Genomic DNA, 21,153 nt, shown 5'->3' on the forward strand with positions numbered 1-21,153 from the left:
TTAGGACCCTTTTGGTCCCACCAAATACAGATAGTTACCTTAGCGTCATGGATTTTTGGCTTTGGTGTCGATTTGGCTGGTTGGCCGGGCTTCAAGTACCATCTCTTCGTAATGTCGTAATGGCTACATTACGCAAGTAATTATTCGGTGCAAAAAATATCTTCTTTTATAGCATTTAAGCAGCATTTCAGACATGCAAAATGTTCGTTCAAAGTCTCTCGGTTTCAATTCGTATGGTACCCAATTTCCCTGCTTTTAGATGAATCCTGCTGCTCGCAAACGTTTTGAAATTGCTGCTTGAGTAGCTCCCAATGACCTAGCACTGGTCTTGTTGAGTTTGACAACAATCATCATAGAGTAATGCTTTCAATTCATAGTCTTCAAACTTTTTTGGCTGGCATGAGCGATATTTGTCTTCTGTGTCAAGATCACCACTTCATCGCTTGCTCTTTGAAACCGGTGGAACACATTCACCATAAGCTTTGGTGTGCTTCAGCCGAACTTTTTTCAAATTAAAAATGTAAAGCAAAACTTCCCGCATATGACGCTTTGTTGGCACAACATTCGTTGCTTTCGAAGCAAAAATAAAATTGTTGTTTCCATTATAATGTTCAATAACTAAGTGAGAATAAATTACAGATACGTACTCTTCAAAATGACATATAATTTATTAAAAACAAAAACTGCGTTCAAAAGATACGCAGTTTTAAGTCATTCACACAATATTTTGAAAACTTGATTAATTCCGCTTTTACATTTCAAATTTTACATTGATCGCCTAAAAAGTTCTATTTATTTTGCAAATGATTTTAAAATTTTCTAGATTTTAAGGAAAATTTTTTTATACAAATTTTATTGTTGAAATTATTTACAAATTTCTGAAAAGTAGACACAATTTCCTATTTAATGATATATAACAAGTCTATATCTTTATTTAAACATATTAAACAAAAGGCAGCCAAAGAAATAACTTTCCATTTATGAGGTTTTACCTTGGGCTCCTTGTAGCATTAATTGAATATAAATTTTAAATCTATTTAAATAATATTTAGAAAGCCTAACACCAACTCTATTAATATAGCAAATTTAATAAACATCAGTTTTATAGTTTAGAAGTTATATCGATTTTTATCTGTCCCATTGTGTATTTAAGTTATTTTTTAGAATATATTTTGTTTTTAAACTTCATTTCTATAAAAAATCTAAAAAAATTTCATTTCAAAAACTAATTTTTATAAAAATTCTCTTCATTTTCTAGATCTTCTTTATAAATAATAATAAAAAAAGTAAACAACCCTTTAAAAAAGTGCAATAATTAAACAGAAATAATACAATAAAATAAAATAATCAAACAACAAATGCCCAAAAATAAAAATTCCTTTTAATTCCTCTGCAAAAAAAAAAAAAAAATCTAAAGAAAAAAAGTTTTAATTAATTAAAAAATCTCTTAACTAATGACAATCGTGTTAAAAATAACATAAATTGTAAGATAACAACCAACACAACAAACAAAAAAAAAAAAACATCAACTAACTAAAATAAAAAAATAAATAAAAAGTAAAAATCAAAACTTCCAACAAAAGTCTTTTAAGCGAAATAAAAACAGTGAACAACAAAAACAAAATCTCACGCCTTAAAAAAACAAAAACAAAAAACCTAAAATAAAAAATTAAAATAAAATAAAGAAGCAGCCAGCTTTAACAAACAACACAATCATTTAAACAAAGACAAGAAAAGTGCTGGGGCTGCAAGTTGGGGATTGTGCTGTTGTTACTGTTACTGCTGTGGCTGCTGCTGTAGTTTGAGCTTTTTTTGTGCTGGTTAGAGTAACAGAATCCTTCAAAACGGCGACCATAACGAACTCCGCCTTAGCAATGAGCCAACTGGGCACAGTGTATGCCACCAAACGGAGGCGACGTAATGGCAAAAGGTAAGTTTTTGTTTTTTATTTCTTTCTTTAGAATTCAATTGATGGTGATTTTTATTTAGTTTTTATTGTGGTTGAAAAAGAGAATAGAAAAAACAGGCAACCACTTTGGAAATTTGATAAGAAATTTTTGAATTATGAATGAATGGACTAAATAAATAATGAATTGAAATAAAAGTTAAGATTGAATGTGGGCGCATTTTATTTTCATGCGTTTTTAAAAGGAAAATGTCACTCATTAAGACCGTTCCAAATTATTAAACTTCTGAAGCGATCAGAACCAAATTTGCTATTTCAATAGAACAGGAGTTAAGCTTTCAAAATAGAGCTTTAATTAATATTATTAGAAGAATTTTGTATACATTGCAGTCCATATAACTTCTACATTTCTAAACCGATTTCTACCAAACATGCTTTATTATTACACAGAAAAAATTATATTTCAATTCAAACATTTATCCCATATTGAACTGGTTTCAATTATTTCATAATTAAATCAAGTATTCATTTGCTCAAAAACAAAATTTCTTGATATTTTCTATTGAATTTGATTATTTTGTCAATCGAATATACAATTTTCGTTATTGGTTCAATTTCAAATACAAAAATTATTGAATAGATAATTTTCGTAATTGAAAACACATTTTTGTTATTTTTTGTGTTTCAATTACGAAAGTTATCTATTCAATAATTTTTGTATTTGAAATTCAACCAATAACGAAAATTGTATATTCAATTGTCAAAATAATCAAATTCAATAGAAAATATCAAGAAATTTTGTTTTTGAGCAAATGAATACTTGATTTAATTATGAAATAATTGAAACCAGTTCAATATGTGACAAATATTTGAATTGAAACGGTTTAAGAAATAGTTTTTTCTGTGTAGAGAAAGACTTAAATCTACGTTTACAATGATGGAGTACTCCATTCGGCTAGCTCTTTTTATTCCTCATCAGAGTCAAACAACTTCTACTCTAGAGTGTAGATTATTTTTTATCATGGTTTCTTTTAATTATGGACAGATTCATTCATTCATAAGTTGTTTGAGAGAAAAATATAGGATTCTCGACTTGCTTGACTGTCAAATTATTTTCGTTGATTCTTTGATTGTGAACCAGAAAATTTCAGCGAGCGTGTTGTATTTCTCTTAATGTTCAAAAATTCGAACTTAATTTCGAAAATATTTTCGAACCCAGAAAAAATTTTTTGCACCTACAGATTTTAAATAAAATACAAATTTTGTATATTTCTGGCTTTATTTACAAGTTTTTTAATGTTCGAAAATTCGATTTTAATTTCGAAAATATTTTCGAACTACCAAAAAATTTGTTTGCTCCTACAGATTCTAAATAAAATACCAATTTTGTATATTTCTGGCTTTTAATGTTCAAAAATTTAAAATTAATTTCGAAAATATTTTCCTGCTGCAAAAAATATTATTTTTTTTATATTTCTGACATTATCTACAAGTTTTTTAATGTTCGAAAGATCGATTATAAGTTCGAAAATATTTTCGAACTACCAAAAAATTGTTTGCTCCTAGAGATTCTTAAAAAAATAAAAATTTTGTATATTTGTGGATTTTTCTAGCATTTTTTTAATGTTCGAAAATTTTTTCGAACTACCAAAAAATTGTTTGCTGCTAGAGATTCTAAAAAAAATATTTTTTTTTATATTTGAAGCTTTTGCTAGCTTTTTTTAATGTTCGAAAATTCCAGCTTAATTTCGAAAATATTTTCGAACTACCAAACAATTGTTTGCTGCTAGAGATTCTAAAAAAAATAAAAATTTTCTATATTTGTGGGTTTTTCTGGAATTTTTTTAATGTTCGAAAATTCGAACTTAAGTTCGAAAATATTTTCCGAATTACCATAAAATTGTTTGCTCCTAGAGATTCTAAAAAAAATAAAAATTTTATATATCTACAAGTTTTTTAATGTTCGAAAATTCGATTATAATTTCGAAAATATTTTCGAACCACCAAAAAATTGTTTGCTGATAGAGATTCTAAAAAAATTAAATTTTTTTATATTTGTGATTTTTTCTAGAATTTTTTAATGTTCGAAAAATAATTTTTTAGATTCGAAAATATTTTCGAACCACAAAAAAAGGTTGCTCCTGGAGATTCTAAAAAAAACAAAAATTTTGTATATTTGTAGCTTTTTTTACAAGATTTTCGAAATTTCAACTTAAGTTCGAATATATTTTTTTGGCCAGAAAATACTTTGGCCGTTAAAAATTGTAAATAATAATAATTTTCTATATTTTCTGTAATTTTTTAAAATTTCTTTAATGTTCGAAAATACAATTTTAAATTCGAAAATTTTTTTTCTTACCAAAAAATTCTTTGGGAGTTGGAGATTGTAAAAACATAAACATTTAATATATTTTCAGCCGTTTTATAGCATTTTTCTTAATGTTCGAAAATTCGAACTTAAGTTCGAAAAAATATTTCATTATCAAAACCTTCCTTAGGTGCTGGAGATTGTGAAAATATAAGAATTCTCTATATAAAAATATTTATTTAGTTAAAACCATAGAGAAATACACATAGAGCGGAAACTATAAAAAAACTTAAACCAAAAAATTACACAAAATAATCACACCTTTGAGTATTGTTTTTGTTTTCACATAGTTTATTATACTATTACATTCTCACCACTTAGGTTTTTACAACTGAGTTAGGTCTTTGATAGGAGAGTTTCCGATCTATGTAATTTTGTTGGAATTTAATCAAACACCCTACATTTAGCATTGTTAGAATATCAAATATTTTTCAACAAAAGTTGAAATATTGATCATATATGCAACATTTCTTTAGCTTATTCCAATTCAATTGTTAATTTCTTAATAATTTTTTTTACAGAAGATTATAGAATAACATGTTTATAACAATTTGGTCAATAAATACTGAAATCTACATACAATTTTGAATACGCGAGACAATTTGGAGGAGGAAGTCATATTTTTACCACACCAAAGTTTAACATTTCAAATCTGTATCATCACGTAGAAAAAGTTGATTTTTTTGGAGCTAAAAATAATTAAAATTTTTCGCTCGAAAAAAAGTAGAGCTACTGTATTTATAACAATATTACGATAATCTTTTTATAAATGAGAAAATCATATTTTTAAGGACATGTATTTAATATTAATTTTCAAAAAAATATTTTGAAAAATTTCGTTATTTTAACTAAAGTTAGTATATCTGGAATCCTCACATCTTAATCAATAAAATATATAAAAATCATTTCAATCTCTACTATTGATGCAAACATATTTGCAATAAAGTTTAAGTAAAATAATCATAGAATTATAATTTCATTATTTTTTGTTTTTATAACAAAAATCTTTAACGAATATTAACATTTGTGAAATATTTTTACATTTTTGAAAATTAGACACAATTTCCTATCCAATGATATATAATAAGTCTAACTGCTCATTTTCAAATGTGTAATAAATGGAAGCTAAAAAACAACTTGCTATAATTTTAGATATTTCTTACTCACTTCTAAAATAGATTTTCTATGCAAAAATTGGACTTTATCAGTCATAAATGTTTAATTTATAAATGTATCTCCACAAATTGCGCTCCAAATAAGTTCTATATACACAAAATTCATGTCACCAAATTTTGTTACGATCGGTCCATAATTAGTCATAGCTCCCATATAGACCCGCTTCCGAAAATCACTTTAACGTGAATAAATCGCTTAAAAATGTTGGTATACTCACAAAATTCAACATAGTAAACTTTCATACAGACACAAATCACACGACCTAATTTCACTTCCGAAAATCACTCAAAAATATAAATTATTCTTTTACTTAGTGTAGGGTATTATGTGGTCGGGCTTTACCGACCATACTTTCTTACTTGTTTTATCCTAGATTTAACAAATGGTCTCATTTTTAGATAAGGTCTTCTTTAAAGATTCAATTGTTTAAAAAACTTAGATATTTCTAAAAAATAGCCATAATTTCCTATCCAATGATATACAAAAAGTCTATTCTTTCAATTCCCTAGGTTAAATTAAGTTTAAGTGTTAAAATTATAGAAATAAAATTTTCACAATTTATCGTTTTTATTACAAAAGTCTTCAACAAAAGATAACTTTAGTACTTTTTTTTGTATACATTTCTTAAAACTAGTTATAATTTCCTATCCACTGATATACAATAAGTCCAACATTTCACTACCACATGTTAAACAAATCAAGGCAAAAGTCACAACTTACTATAAATCTGCCCAAACTGTGAAATTTTTTTCATATAAAAGTTACTCAACTTTGGCGCACTGTAGCAAGCTTTAAGCAAAAGTTTATTATATCTTTTAAGCTTTACATGGAAAGCTTTCCTGTTGCTTTATTTATGTTCGAAATTTGTTAGAGATCAATTATGTGGTTTAGAAGTTCTGTACTTATAAACATTTATAGCTTTCTATCCGCCCTATTCTGCATTTCTGTTATGGCTTGCATAAATTTGCAACTGATAGGTTGTTTTATTTATTTGCTTTATAACTTAATTTCATTAAAAAAACAATATTAATTTAAAAACGTTTTCTAAAAAAATCTAGTTTAAATTCAGCTAATAAATAAATAATGTAAACATTTATTCCATTTCAATATAAAAGCTATAAAATGAGTGGGGGTTTAATTAAATGCGAATATTTTTACAATATTTTTATTAGTAAAACGTTGTAACTTCCGTTTTTTTTCAAACCAAACAAATTTTTAAATTTTATTTATTATTAAACCTGGTGTGCAGCTTAAGCTTAAAAAAACTTTGGCATCTATTCTCTTTGATATCCCAGGACTTTGATTGCTTTATTACAACTAGAAAAATCTTTTAAAAGGATGTTTTACATGATTGCAACAAATGATCCTTTTGTTGTTTTGCTTAATTTTCTTGCTGTGTTATTGTGAACCCCTGGGGTTTTCTAGTGGCTTACATTGTTAAGCAACTTTCTTCCATTTCTTTTCTCCTGGGCTACTCAGTTTCAGTGATAATTGTTAATCATTTATAACCAGCATAATGTTGGTAGTTAATAAAACATTTATACAAAAATTTCCTGCGTAATTTTTGGTATATTTCATTCATGTTGTTATATGATGATGTTAAATCTCATCTTTGACTAATGATGTTAAAAATATTATTTTGACATTTATTAGATAAAGGAAATTTGTACTTGTATTATAATAATGACAAATAAAAGGTAATAAAATGTTATTTCTATAAGGCCAGCATAAAGTTAACAGTGTTCTATTAATCACAAAGAAATCAAAAGGTTTAAAAGTTAAATAGATTTGAAATAACAACGGTTCTATGACACTCCAATCTATAACAAGTTTTTTAATACCAAAGTAATTTTGTTAGGTCTTAAACCATGTCAAATATGTAAAAAATAGAAAAAGATACTTAATTTCTCTTAGAATTATAAAAATTTAATAAAGTTTTCATTGTTTACCTGGTAAATTTAGAGAAATTCATAAAAACTAAAATTTTCAATAATTTTTTTTTTAATAAAAATATAAAATTTTTTAAAGAAAGTATAATTTTTACATTGTTTACATGGTGTAAAATATGTAAAAAACCCAACAAGTGTTCAAGTTTATAAATTAAGTTAAAAATGTGCAAATTTGAGTTAAAATTAAAGATTTACATAATTGTTTACACTATGTCAACAATGTAAATAATTGGAAGGTAACACAGAAACTATAATTTGTAATACATTTAATTATTAATTCATCAGACAACTGATAAAACCTTAATTTACATGGTTTACATCATGTCAATAATGTAAGTAATTGCTTAAAACCTTATTTTATTTTATATAGAAATTGTAAAATACGCTAAAGAAAATATATTTTACATTGTTTACACGGTGTTAAATATGTACAAAAATCTGCAAGTGTTTAAAGTTTATAAATTCAGCTAAAAATGTGAAATTTTTTTATAAAGTTTAGGATTTATATAATTGTTTACATTGTGTAAACAATGTAAAGAATTGGAAAATATTGAAAAGCCTCCAAGTTTTAATAAACTTTATACCGTAAATCTTGAAATTAATAATAAAAACTTAATTTACATTGTTTACACCATGTCAACAATGTAAACTATAGGTAAAAACTTTAAATTTAATTGTATAATGGAAATGTAAAATGCACCAAATAAAGATAACTTTACATTGTTTACACGGTGTAAAATATGTAAAAATATTGGCAAGTGTTTAAAGTTTATAAATTAAGCTAAAAATGTTAACATTTTTAATAAAGTCTAAGATTTACATAATTGTTTACATTGTGTAAACAATGTAAATTAATGGAACAATTTGAAAAACCTTCAAGTTTTTATAAAGTTTATACCAGAAATCTTCAAATTATTAATAAAAACTTAATTTACATTGTTTACACAATGTCAACAATGTAAACTATTGGTAAAAACTTAAAATTTTCATAAATTGTATAATTGAAATGTAAAATGCACCAAATAAAGGTTACTTTACATTGTTTACTGCGTGTAAATTATGTAAAAAAATCGGCAAATGTTTAAAGTTTATAAATTAAAATAAAAATGTGAACATATTAAAGAAAATTATGGATTTACTTAATTGTTTACACTATGTCAACAATGTAAAGAATTAGAAAAATGTTGTAAAACTTCCAAATTTGAACAAAGTTTGTATTGAAAATTTGTGTATTTTTAGCGAAAAATAAATTTACATGGTTTACTCCAATGTCAACAATGTAAATAATATGTTAAAACCTTAAGTTTATATAAAACTGAATGTAAAATGCCCCAAAACAGGGATATTTTACTTTGTTTACACGATGTAAAATATGTAAAAAAATCGGCAAGTGTTTAAAGTTTATAAATTGTGCTAAACTACGCAAACTTTTATTAAAGGCTAAGATTTACACAATTATTTACATTGTGTAAACAATGTAAAAAAATAAAAAAAATTGTAAAACCTCCAAATTTTATCAAAATACATAATTGAAATAATTACCTTACAAATGAAAAGTTAATTTACATTGTTTACACTATGTCAACAATGTAAATAATTGGTTTAAGACCGAATTTTACATTAATGTAAAACTGGAAATGTAAAAGTTTTATCAAATTCATATAAAATATGCTTGATATTACTATATAAAAAGTATTTAATGAAAATTTTTATTAATTATAATGTTTATTAGCTAAAAGTGAAAAACAATTGATGAGAAAAACTCCAAATTGTTTTAAAAAAAAGCCTAGGAAAAAATACAGAAGTTAAAATTACAAATTTAATGCTCACTGAATCGGTTTGAATTTTTTTTTTGCATAAAAACTAAACAAAAAAAAAATAACTATATAAAAAATACCATTATTAAAAACCAACACTTTAAACAACAACAAAAGCAAAAAAAAAAAAGACACTAAATTAAATTTTATATTGAAATCATCGTCATCAGCAGCAACAAACTATACATCAAACATATAAAAATTCAGACATAAATGTAATGACCACATTGTTGTTGTTAGTGTAAATTTATAAAAAAAAAAAATAAAACACAGAGAGCCAACCATCGAAGCTTATCACTCAACAATGATCTTGGCTGCTATATATGAACACCCAGCACAAAAAAAGGTGATCTTTAATATAATTTGTTGCAATTTTCTTTGTTGTTGCAGTTTTTTTACATCAACATTTCAAACCAAAAAGGGGGGAGCTCATGCACTAATACCTGATAATAATTCCCTTTCTTTGAGCATTGCACTTTAACATTGACAGGAGAGTGTGGCGTATGGAAAGAACAAAAAACTAAAGCAATAAAAACATAAAATTTAATACAGCAACAAAAACAACATTTTACAACACCTTTTGTAAATGAAAGCTGCCTGGAAAAAAGGGTAAATTTAAAAAAAGTGCAGGAAAAAGAAGAAAAACTTTATTATTATTTTTTTTGGTGAGTCTACGTCCAGTCTAATTGCTGTAAGGAAAATGACAGCAACCATAAAAATAAAGCAACATTATATTTCACGTTTATATTACACCAAATGAAGGCAAGAAAATAGCAAGAGCGAGAAACAAATTTAAGCATCTACCCTTCTTTTTGGTCAAGTGTAATTAATTCAATAACAAACAAAAAAAAAAAAAAAAACAATTGATGGATGATATTTGAAAGGCAGCAGTATAAAAGAACAAAAGACAATTGTGTAAATTTATTAAAAAAAAAATAAAGAGAATAAAATTTTCCGAAATTTAAAATTTACTCAAGATTCAAAAATTTACATTGTTTACTTGGTGTAAAATATATTAAAAAATCGGCAAGTGTTCAAGGTTTATAAATTATGCTGAAAATGTGAAATTTTCATTAAAGGTTAAGATTTACACAATTGTTTACACCATGTCAACAATGTAAATAATTGGAAAGAAACATAGAAACTGCAATTTTTAATACACTTAATACAGGAAATCTTCAAATTATTATTACTAATGAAAACATGATTTACCTTGTTTACACCATGTCAACAATGTAAAAAATTGGCGAAAACCTTAATTTTTCATAAATTTTTTATAGAAAATATAAAATGTACAAAAGAAAAAAATATTTTACATTATTTACATGATGTAAAATATGTTAAAAAATCGACAAGTGTTCAAAGTTAATAAATTATGCAAAAATATGAAAATTTTTAATAAATGGAAGGTTTTACATAATTGTTTACATCATGTCAACAATGTAAATAATTGGAAAGAAACATAGAAACTGCTATTTTTAATACACTTAATACCGGAAATCTTCAAATTACTAATTAAAACTTATTTTACATTATTTACATCATGTCAACAATGCAAAAAATGGGTTAAAACCTTAAGCTTTCATAAATTTTATACTGAAAATATAATATAAGAGTGAATAATTTCCATTGTTTACATGATGTAAAATATGTAAAAAAATCGGAATTTGTTCAAAGTTCATAAATTATGCTGAAAATGTGAAATTTTCATTAAAGGTTAAGAATTACACAATTGTTTACACCATGTCAACAATGTAAAGAATTGTAAAAACTGGTATTTTTACTAAAGTTTATTTTGGAAATCTTAAATTATGTAAAGAAAAGTTATTTTACTTTAATTACACTATGTCAACAATGTAAACAAATTTTAAATTTTCCAAAAAAAAAAAAAATTAAATTTTTTTTAATAAAAAAATATTTTACATTGGGTAAAATACGGTTAAAAGTAAACAAAAAATTAAATATATAATTTCAGTTAAAATTTTTAAAATAATATTACAGATTTTGCTCTTTAGACTATTGTTTACATTATGTCAACAATGTAAACAATTGATAAAACCTAAAATTTTAACAAAGTTTATACTGAAAGTCATAAGTATTCAAACAAAAATTTATTTTACATATTTTAAAAAAAATTTTGTAAAAAATAAAAATTTAAAGAAAAAAATTTTTTGATTTCCTGGATAAAATATGTAGAAAATGGACAAGTGTTGTAATAACATTGATTTTCTAATAAAAATCTTGCAATTAATAAAGCTTATTTAGAATTACACCATTGTTTACATTATGTCAAAAATGTAAACAATTGCAAAAAATTTAATAAAACTGGATTTCTTTAATAATTTCATACTGGAAATTTAAAATATATTCATCGAAATTGATTTTACATTGTTTACACCATGTCAACAATGTAAAAAAATTATAAAAATCCAAAATTAAAAAAAAGTTTTCGAAAATTTTCTAGATTTTTAATTGTTTACATCTCAAAAAAAATTAGTTTACATTGTTTACACTATGTAAATAATATAAAAACTGCTTTAATTTTTCAAAGATTACACTGTTTTAAATTTCCCTCAGCTTTGTGTGTGTTAAATAGCGCTTGTATTTTCCTACATGTAAATTGCACAATAAAATACGACACATAATGACAAGCGTGGCTTAATTACTCCGTATTTGCCACAAAAAAACAAAACTAAACACATTTTTGCCACAGAAAACTATTTATGATGATGTTTTGTTGTGGTATGTGCACTTTATACATTCTATACTATACCAAGTAGTTCTTATCTTTTATAATGTTTAAGCTTTTAATAATGAAAAAATATAATTTAAACATTTTCATTACTTTCCTACAAAAAAAAATGAGAAAAAAATTAAAAAGAATGTGAAGAAGTTTAAAAAACAGGAGCTGTCTAGTGTTTTATGTTCTCTATGGTCGAGTGACAATTTAAATTGAACCCCCCGTCCTGTATCATTAAAAACGCTTTCAATTGTCCGCCTGATGTTTTGTGAAAAGCCGCTTATAGTTTATTCATTTTTAAAGTAATGAACACCTGTAATTATATGAGTCTTGTAACAATTTTTATACTTTGTGAATTTTTGTTATGTTAAGGGTTTATTTTTTTTTTAAATAAAAGTGTCAATGCTAGAATACAAAACAATGAAAAAGCCTTATTGATGTTTTTAAGAATATAAAATGGTATTTGAATAGCTTATACATTAATATAATGAAGCTTTTAATGAAATATTAACATCTGCCTTTTTGTTAATAGGTTTTCTATTAAGGAGTGAGATCGAAAAATTCTTAACATACATATATGTTTATAAAAAAGAAACCACTAAACTTACAGCTTTAATTTTTTTTTTATTTGATTGAAATTATTATTACAATTTACAAAAAAAATTATTTTTATAGTTTTAATCACTAGTGATGAAATTTTGAACCTTTTTCGGAAACCCTTCCATTAACGTTTTTATAGTGCTTTCTGTCACTTTGCTCGAACATGTAGTCCATCTCCGTTTAAAATCTACCACACTTTTGGACACCTTTTTTGTACTCTTCAATTCTCTTTTAACAAGAGCCCAATATCTCTCCACTGGCCTTAGCTCCGGGCAGTTTGGAGGATTTGCCTCTCTTGGTACAAATACCACATTATTGTTCTTGTACCACTCAAGGGCTTGTTTGCCATAGTGACAGGATGCCAAGTCAGGCCAAAAATAAGTGGACACATTATGAAGTCTTATGAATGGAAGCAGCCTTTTTTGTAAACATTCCTTGATGTAAATTTCGGTATTTATAGAGCCCGTTGTAACAAATGAGTGGCTTCTTTTGCCGCAACTGCATATTGCTTGCCATACCAAGAACTTTCTGGGAAATTTTGTCTGCTTTTGGGTCCTAAACTTTTCTTCAACATTCCCTCGAGCATCAGCAACATAAAATTTTTGACCTGGAAGTTGCGAAAAATCTGCCAGAACATACGTTTCGTCATCCATTATGCAGCAAGAATATTTTTTTATAAAACTTGACTTCAATTTCCGTGCTCTGTTTTTGGCCTCTAAATTTTTAGTAGCGTTCCTGTCAGGAACTTTTTGAGCCTTGTATGTTTTTAAACCTGCATTAGCTTTAACTTTTCGTACCAAATAGTCCGAGCACTGAGCTAACCGGGCTGCTTTCCTACCGGATGTGTTGGGAGCTCTTTTGAAAATGCGTTCTATTTTTTTGGCTTTAGAAACATCATGTGGACCATTCCTTCTACCTGAACCAGGTTTTCTATCAACTGACAAGTTCTCCCGGTACTGTTTAATAACATTGGAAACAGTTTGACGGCAGACCTTTGTATGCTTGGCCAACTTTTTGTAAGACCAAGTTGGGTTTTGTTGAAAATATTTAATAATTTCAGTACGCACTTTTTTCTGGTCACTCATTTTAATCAGATTAACAAAAAAATTAATATAATTGACATTACACATAATAACTGACATGTTTTTCAAAGGTAACTTGATCAAAAAAAAATTCAAATAATACTTGGGTTAAAAAATGTAATGAAAAACGTGTGTTAAGAATTTTTCGATCTCACTCCTTAATACAATTTTAATTAATAATAAATAAATTTATGCATATTTACCTTTAAAAACAGAGCAGCAATATATCTGTAAAGATAAATAAAAAAATTGATGAATAATTATAAGGAAAATCGTTCCAATTTTTCATTACTAAGCTGTAAAACCTAGTTTAAACTATTAGTATTAACAAGTTTAACGGTAAAAAAGTTATCCAAACATAAACAAATAAAACAAATTTTAAAAGTCGTAAAAAAATTTTTGTTAATCTTTGATTCTAAAATTAAACGAAGTTTAAACAAATTTTTATTTGAGAGTTTAACTTTAGAAAAGTTAACTAAAGCTAAACAAATTAAAAATGTATTTAAAATCTTAAACAAATTTTGGGTAAACTTTGATTTCAAAACTAAACCGAGTTTAAACTATTAGCATACTTGAGTTTAACTAAAGCAAAGTTCATCAAAGAAAAATAAATTAAATAAATTTTCAAAATATTAAAGAAAATTTAGCTAATCTTTGATTCTAAACTTAAACGAGGTTTAAACTTATTTTTGTTTGAGAGTTTAACTTTAAAAAAGTTAACTAAAGCAAAACAAATTAAAAATTTATATAAAACCTTAAACAAATTTTGGGTAAACTTTGAGTTCAAAACTAAACCTAGTTTAAACTATAAGTATAAGTGAGTTAAACTAAAGAAAAGTTCACCCAAGAAAAACAAATTACATATATTTTAAAAATTGTAAAGAAAATTTAGCTAATCTTTGATTCTAAAATTAAACGAAGTTTAAACTTTTTATAATTTGAGAGTTTAACTTTAGAAAAGTTAACTAAAGCAAAACAAATTAAAAATGTATATAAAACCTTAAACAAATTTTGGGTAAACTTTGATTTCAAAACTAAACCTAATTTAAACTATAAGTATAAGTGAGTTAAACTAAAGAAAAGTTCATCCAAGAAAAACAAATTAAATAAATTTTCAAAATTTTAAAGAAAATTTAGCTAATCTTTGATTCTAAAATTAAACGAGGTTTAAACTTATTTTTGTTTGTGAGTTTAACTTTAAAAAATTTGACTAAATCAAAACAAATTAAAAATTTATATAAAACCTTAAACAAATTTTAGGTAAACTTTGAGTTCAAAACTAAACCTAGTTTAAACTATTAGTATAAGTCAGTTAAACTAAAGAAAAGTTCATCCAAGAAAAACAAATTAAATAAATTTTCAAAATTTTAAAGAAAATTTAGCTAATCTTTGATTCTAAAATTAAACGAGGTTTAAACTTATTTTTGTTTGAGAGTTTAACTTTAAAAAAGTTAACTAAAGCAAAACAAATTAAAAATGTATATAAAACCTTAAACAAATTTTGGGTAAACTTTGATTTCAAAACTAAACCTAGTTTAAACTATAAGTATAAGTGAGTTAAACTAAAGAAAAGTTCACCCAAGAAAAACAAATTACATATATTTTAAAAATTGTAAAGAAAATTTAGCTAATCTTTGATTCTAAAATTAAACGAAGTTTAAACTTTTTATAATTTGAGAGTTTAACTTTAGAAAAGTTAACTAAAGCAAAACAAATTAAAAATGTATATAAAACCTTAAACAAATTTTGGGTAAACTTTGAGTTCAAAACTAAACCTAGTTTAAACTATAAGTATAAGTGAGTTAAACTAAAGAAAAGTTCATCCAAGAAAAACAAATTAAATAAATTTTCAAAATTTTAAAGAAAATTTAGCTAATCTTTGATTCTAAAATTAAACGAGGTTTAAACTTATTTTTGTTTGTGAGTTTAACTTTAAAAAATTTGACTAAATCAAAACAAATTAAAAATTTATATAAAACCTTAAACAAATTTTAGGTAAACTTTGAGTTCAAAACTAAACCTAGTTTAAACTATTAGTATAAGTCAGTTAAACTAAAGAAAAGTTCATCCAAGAAAAACAAATTAAATAAATTTTCAAAATTTTAAAGAAAATTTAGCTAATCTTTGATTCTAAAATTAAACGAGGTTTAAACTTATTTTTGTTTAAGAGTTTAACTTTAAAAAAGTTAACTAAAGCAAAACAAATTAAAAATGTATATAAAACCTTAAACAAATTTTGGGTAAACTTTGATTTCAAAACTAAACCTAGTTTAAACTATAAGTATAAGTGAGTTAAACTAAAGAAAAGTTCACCCAAGAAAAACAAATTACATATATTTTAAAAATTGTAAAGAAAATTTAGCTAATCTTTGATTCTAAAATTAAACGAAGTTTAAACTTTTTATAATTTGAGAGTTTAACTTTAGAAAAGTTAACTAAAGCAAAACAAATTAAAAATGTATATAAAACCTTAAACAAATTTTGGGTAAACTTTGAGTTCAAAACTAAACCTAGTTTAAACTATAAGTATAAGTGAGTTAAACTAAAGAAAAGTTCACCCAAGAATAAAAATTTTAAAGAAAATTTAGCTAATTTTTGATTATAAAACTAAACTTAGTTAAAAACTGGTGAGTTTACAGTTTGCACAATTGTTTACATTTACATTTTTCTTAAATAAAATATAGATTTTTCTTTGTTTATTCAAAACAAAATACTTATGCAGAATAGTTTTAAATTTTTTTTAATTTCTCTTCAAGTTTAATTACATTTTACCTGACCTCAAATCATTTTTAAACTTTTCATATATTCTCTGATTTCATTTAACATTTGCTCCATCCAGCCTTTTCTTTACCTTAAATAACTTTTAACATTTCCTTTTTAAACCCATATTCTGATTTTAAAACTTAATCTGCTTTAGTTTTAACAAATCTGTTACTAATTCTAATTTCTTTGCCATCTAAATTTGAACCAAAATGATTTGTTAGATTAGATTTTAATGCTCTACTAAGCTCTGTCAACAAAATGGTTTTACTTACAAACACACACAATTCCAAACACATTAAATTGACTCACTCACTGACTGTTGGGGCTGGCGCTCGCTGCCAGCTTGAGTAGAAAGAACAATTATACATTTTGCTATCGTTTTTAAACCATTTTTACACAAACACACACAACACTGCCTTAAATCCCCTCAGCTACTACAACAACAACAAAAAATACCACATACCATCAATAGCAGTAATAACAACAATGGAATTTTTGTTACTATTACTGTTATTTTCTGTTTTCTTGTTGTTTTGCTTTCCTTTGCTTTGTTTTTTTTTCTATTTCCATTTTTGCAGTCCTCCCGATTAGTTAAAAGGTGTGGGTGGGTGTGTCTAATAACTCAAGTCGCAGTAATAAGTCGTCACATTGTGTTGAAGAGAACAGACCCCGTCTATGTTTTATTTTTAACACAAAATCGACTTTTACTTTAAATGCCCTTTGGATTATTTTGCATAACCACACACACACCTAAACATATTGTACATAAATCCCTCTCCTGCCTACATTTGTGTAACATAGAGTGTGTTTGTTTTGCATAGAAAATGAAAATGACAAGTGATATTCGTAAACAAAAATGCAGCACTGATGCCAGATGGTTTATTTTTAGAGAAATACAACTTGATAATTAAGGAGATACAACAGAAATTTCAAGAAAATAATTCAAATCCATAGTAATTTGGCATCATAATATTGGAGAAATTATAAACTTAGTTTAAACTCTAAATATGGATGAGTTTAACTATAAAAAATTTTATTTATGAAAAGCAAAATGAAATATAAAATAAAACAATAAAGTAATTTTAACTAAACGTCTAAACTTAAACTTAGTTTAAACTAATAGCATTTTGATCTGCATTTCATTGAAATTATTATAATAAAAGCATATAAATCAAGAAAACTAAGAAATTAAAAACTTTGCAATTGTTTTTAATAAAATTTTTCATTATAAAACTCTAAAACCTAGTTTAAACTATTAGTATTAACAAGTTTAACTAAAAAAAAGTTGTGCAAACATAAACAAATTAAACAAGTTTTAAAAATCTTAATAAAAATTTGGCTAGTCTTTGATTTTAAAATTAAACTAAGTTTAAACTTTTTATGATTAGAGAGTTTAACTTTAGAATAGTTAACTAAAGCAACAGCAATTAAAAATGTAAATAAAAACTTAAAAAAAATGTTGGGTAAACGTTGAGTTCAAAACTAAACCTAGTTTAAACTCTTAATATTAGTGAGTTTAAATTAAGAAAAGTTCATCCAAGAAAGACAAATTGAATAAGTTTTCAAAATTTTAAAGAAAATTTAGCTAATCTTTGATTTTAAAATTAAACTAAGTTTAAACTTTTTGTAGTAGCAAGTTTAACTGCGGAAAACATAACCAAACATAAATAAATTAAGTAAGTTTTAGAAATCTAAAAAAAAAGTTTGCTAATCTTTGATTTTAAAACTAAACTAAGTTTAAACTTTTTATAAATCCAGAGTTTAAGTTTAGAAAAGTTAACTAAAGCAAAACAAATTAAAAATTTATTTAAAATCATAAAAAATGTTGGGTAAACTTTGATTTTAAAACTAAACTTAGTTTAAACTATTAGTATTAGTGAGTTTAAATAAAGAAAAGTTAAACCAAGAAAAACAAAATTTGCTAATCTTTGATTTTAAAATTAAACGAAGTTTAAACTTTTTATAATTTGAGAGTTTAAATTTAAAAAAGTTAACTAAAGCAAAACAAATTAAAAATTTATTTAAAAACTTAAAAAAAATGTTGGCTAAACTTTGATTTCAAAACTAAACCTAGTTTAAACTATTAGTATAAGGGAGTTAAACTAAAGAACAGTTCACCCAAGGAAAATAAATTAAATAAATTTCCAAATTTTTAAAGAAAACTTAGCTAATCTTTCGATTACAAAACTAAACTTAGTTTAAACTTATTTTTATTTGAGAGTTTAACTTCAGAAAAGTTATCCAAAAGCAAAACAAATTAAAAAACCCAAGAAATATGACAAAAAAAATGGTGCTATATACAAAATCTATAAAATAAATTAACTTTTCTTAACAATTTTTAAACCTAAACACTTTTCTAACTCTTTTCTATACAAAATTGTATGAATTTTCCTATATCCTTGCTAATTTTTGACTATAAAATCCCTTAACATTAACCAGCCCTTTAAAAAAGGAATTACAATCAAAACATTTAAAGGAATTTCAAAGAAAACCTTAAATGGGCAACACTGTTAAAGAGAATTGCTTAAGTACTCTCCTGTACATACATACATGTATGTATGAAAGTATGTAGGTGTAATTTTAGTTGTTGTTGTTTGGTTGGTCTCTTTTATATTGAACATGATGGCTAGTGTTGTTGTTATTATTATAACGGTGCTTATCTAAATCTGTCGCAGTTTTTTTTATTGTTGTTGTTTTTTTTGTGCATTTTTCTTGTTCTTTACTGTTATTGTTATTGGAGAGTATTTGTTTACGTTTTTTTTTTTGCTACTAGAGAGTAGAAAAATAATAGAAATTATTGTTTTAGTGTAGGCTTGATTGTTTATTTGTTTTTGTTGGTTGTGTGGAAGAGAAGTGTTAGAAGGAAAAAACAACAAAATATGGTATTTGTGTTAGTAATTAACACCATTGCGTAATGCAGCGTATCGAAGCCAGTGTAATGCTTAATTTTCATTATTAACTTTGGTTTTTTTTTGTGTTTTTTCGTTGGATTTGATAGTTGGCTAGAAGAGTTTAGGAGGTATGTTGCTTTTTTCCTTAAAAATAATGTAAACATTAGAGCATTTTATAGGTATTTGTCACTTGTTTTGATTTTTACAAAAGTGTGGTTTAAATGTTTAGAAAATTTTCTATTTTTTTTGTATTACTGGAGTTTTTGTGTTAATTCCATTTAAATAGGAAATTGAAAATGAAGGTTTTAGTTTTTTTCAAGGGATTATTAAAAGGATTACAGTCTAGTTGGGTATTCAAATATAATTTGAAAGGTGATTGAACAAAATTATAAAGGTAATGGATGAAATTTTAGTATTTTTAAAGTAAATTATTGATTTTTTTTGTATTTAATCTATTTCTGTTACAAAGCAGCAGTTCAGTTTCTACCTCCTATCTCTACAGCATATTGACGAACATATGTTGGACTAAGTTACACTCCCTCTCTCTCTACTTAGGCTATAAAATATTTAAAACATACGCCAGATAGCAGTAGTGAAAAAAAACATAATAAATTTTCATTATACCAAAATAAAAATAGAATTTTTCTACTAAAGAGTAATAAGAAACAAAAAGGACGAAGGAAAATAAAACCCAAAAGCCAGCGACCACTGACCAAAGAAAATTTTATTTACGAAACACACAAATAAGACTGAGTTTAGAAACAAAAACAACAAACACAGGGTTTTAAATAATTTTCAAAGGTGGTTGACTGACTGGCCAGGACACGAGTTAAATGTAGCACAATTTTTGTTTGTTGTTTTTATATGAAAATGATCCTAGTTTTCAAATTTTGTTTAAGCTGTTGTTATTGTTGCTTGTGTGGTGTGAATTAAATGGGGTTAAAAACGAAATGTCTGTCTTTTATCATATATTTTCTAAGGTTAATTAAAGAAATTTTGTTTTTTTTATTTTCAAATTAAACAACTCATATGTGTAGTTTAAACTACAGATATAGTTAATTAAAAATTAAAATGTTATGTAGTTTTTAAACGTCAGCTGGGCTTAAATGTCTATTAAAAAGGAATAAAATTTTAAGGATCTATATGAAATGTAACAGCAGCAGCTGTTAGAGTCAGGGTTTTACAGAAGTTGGCATTTTGTGGTTGAATTAAATAAATAAACAAAGCAGAACGATAAAGAGGGTTTGAAAAAAGTTTGAATTTGAATAAATTTTGCAAAAAATATTATAAATTATTAAAAATTTCATGGAAAATTACATAAAATATCTAAAATTTTATAAACTGTAGCCTATAAATCTCTTAGATTGTTTTGTTATTACAAAGATTTCTTAAATATTTTTATGAATTGCTAAGAGTAATTGATTTTTTTTTATAGAAAATGCAAAATTAGTTGATATTTGTAAAATTTTAAAATTTTTCTCTCGAAAAGTTATCAACTTTGGCTTACTATAGCGCCTTTTAAGTCTAAATTTATCAACTAACCAGTCTAGATTATGAAAGCTTAAGTCTTGCTCTATTAATATTCCATGTTTTGTATAGATCTTATTAGTAATTTAAAAGTTATACCAATAGTTATCTGCATAGAAAGTAATCAATTTTGAGCCACTGTACAGTCCACTGTGTCAAAATTTATACAACAATCCAACAATATTATAAAATTTTAAGTCCTCCTCTATTACTACCACAAGATTTCTTTAGATCAACATACAAAAAATTATCATTATTTTATAAATAATATTTATTTTGCCTCCAGGTCCACTGTATAACTAACATCTTTTTCCTAATAATTTCTCTAAAATAA

At 24.9% G+C, this 21,153-nt stretch overlaps 1 protein-coding gene across 1 annotated transcript in view; it reads left to right on the plus strand.

Annotated features, from left to right (window-relative positions):
* Positions 1-1,537: 1,537 nt before the first annotated feature.
* ss (spineless) overlaps positions 1,538-21,153 on the plus strand; it is a 134,477-nt gene continuing 114,861 nt past the window's right edge. The window contains exon 1 of the mRNA XM_065498719.1: positions 1,538-1,930. Coding sequence (XP_065354791.1) covers positions 1,875-1,930 — 56 coding nt within the window. The 5' untranslated portion in view covers positions 1,538-1,874. The remainder of the gene's footprint in view (positions 1,931-21,153) is intronic.

This window comes from Calliphora vicina, chromosome 1 (genome assembly GCF_958450345.1).
Source record: "Calliphora vicina chromosome 1, idCalVici1.1, whole genome shotgun sequence".
Taxonomy (NCBI): domain Eukaryota; kingdom Metazoa; phylum Arthropoda; class Insecta; order Diptera; family Calliphoridae; genus Calliphora; species Calliphora vicina.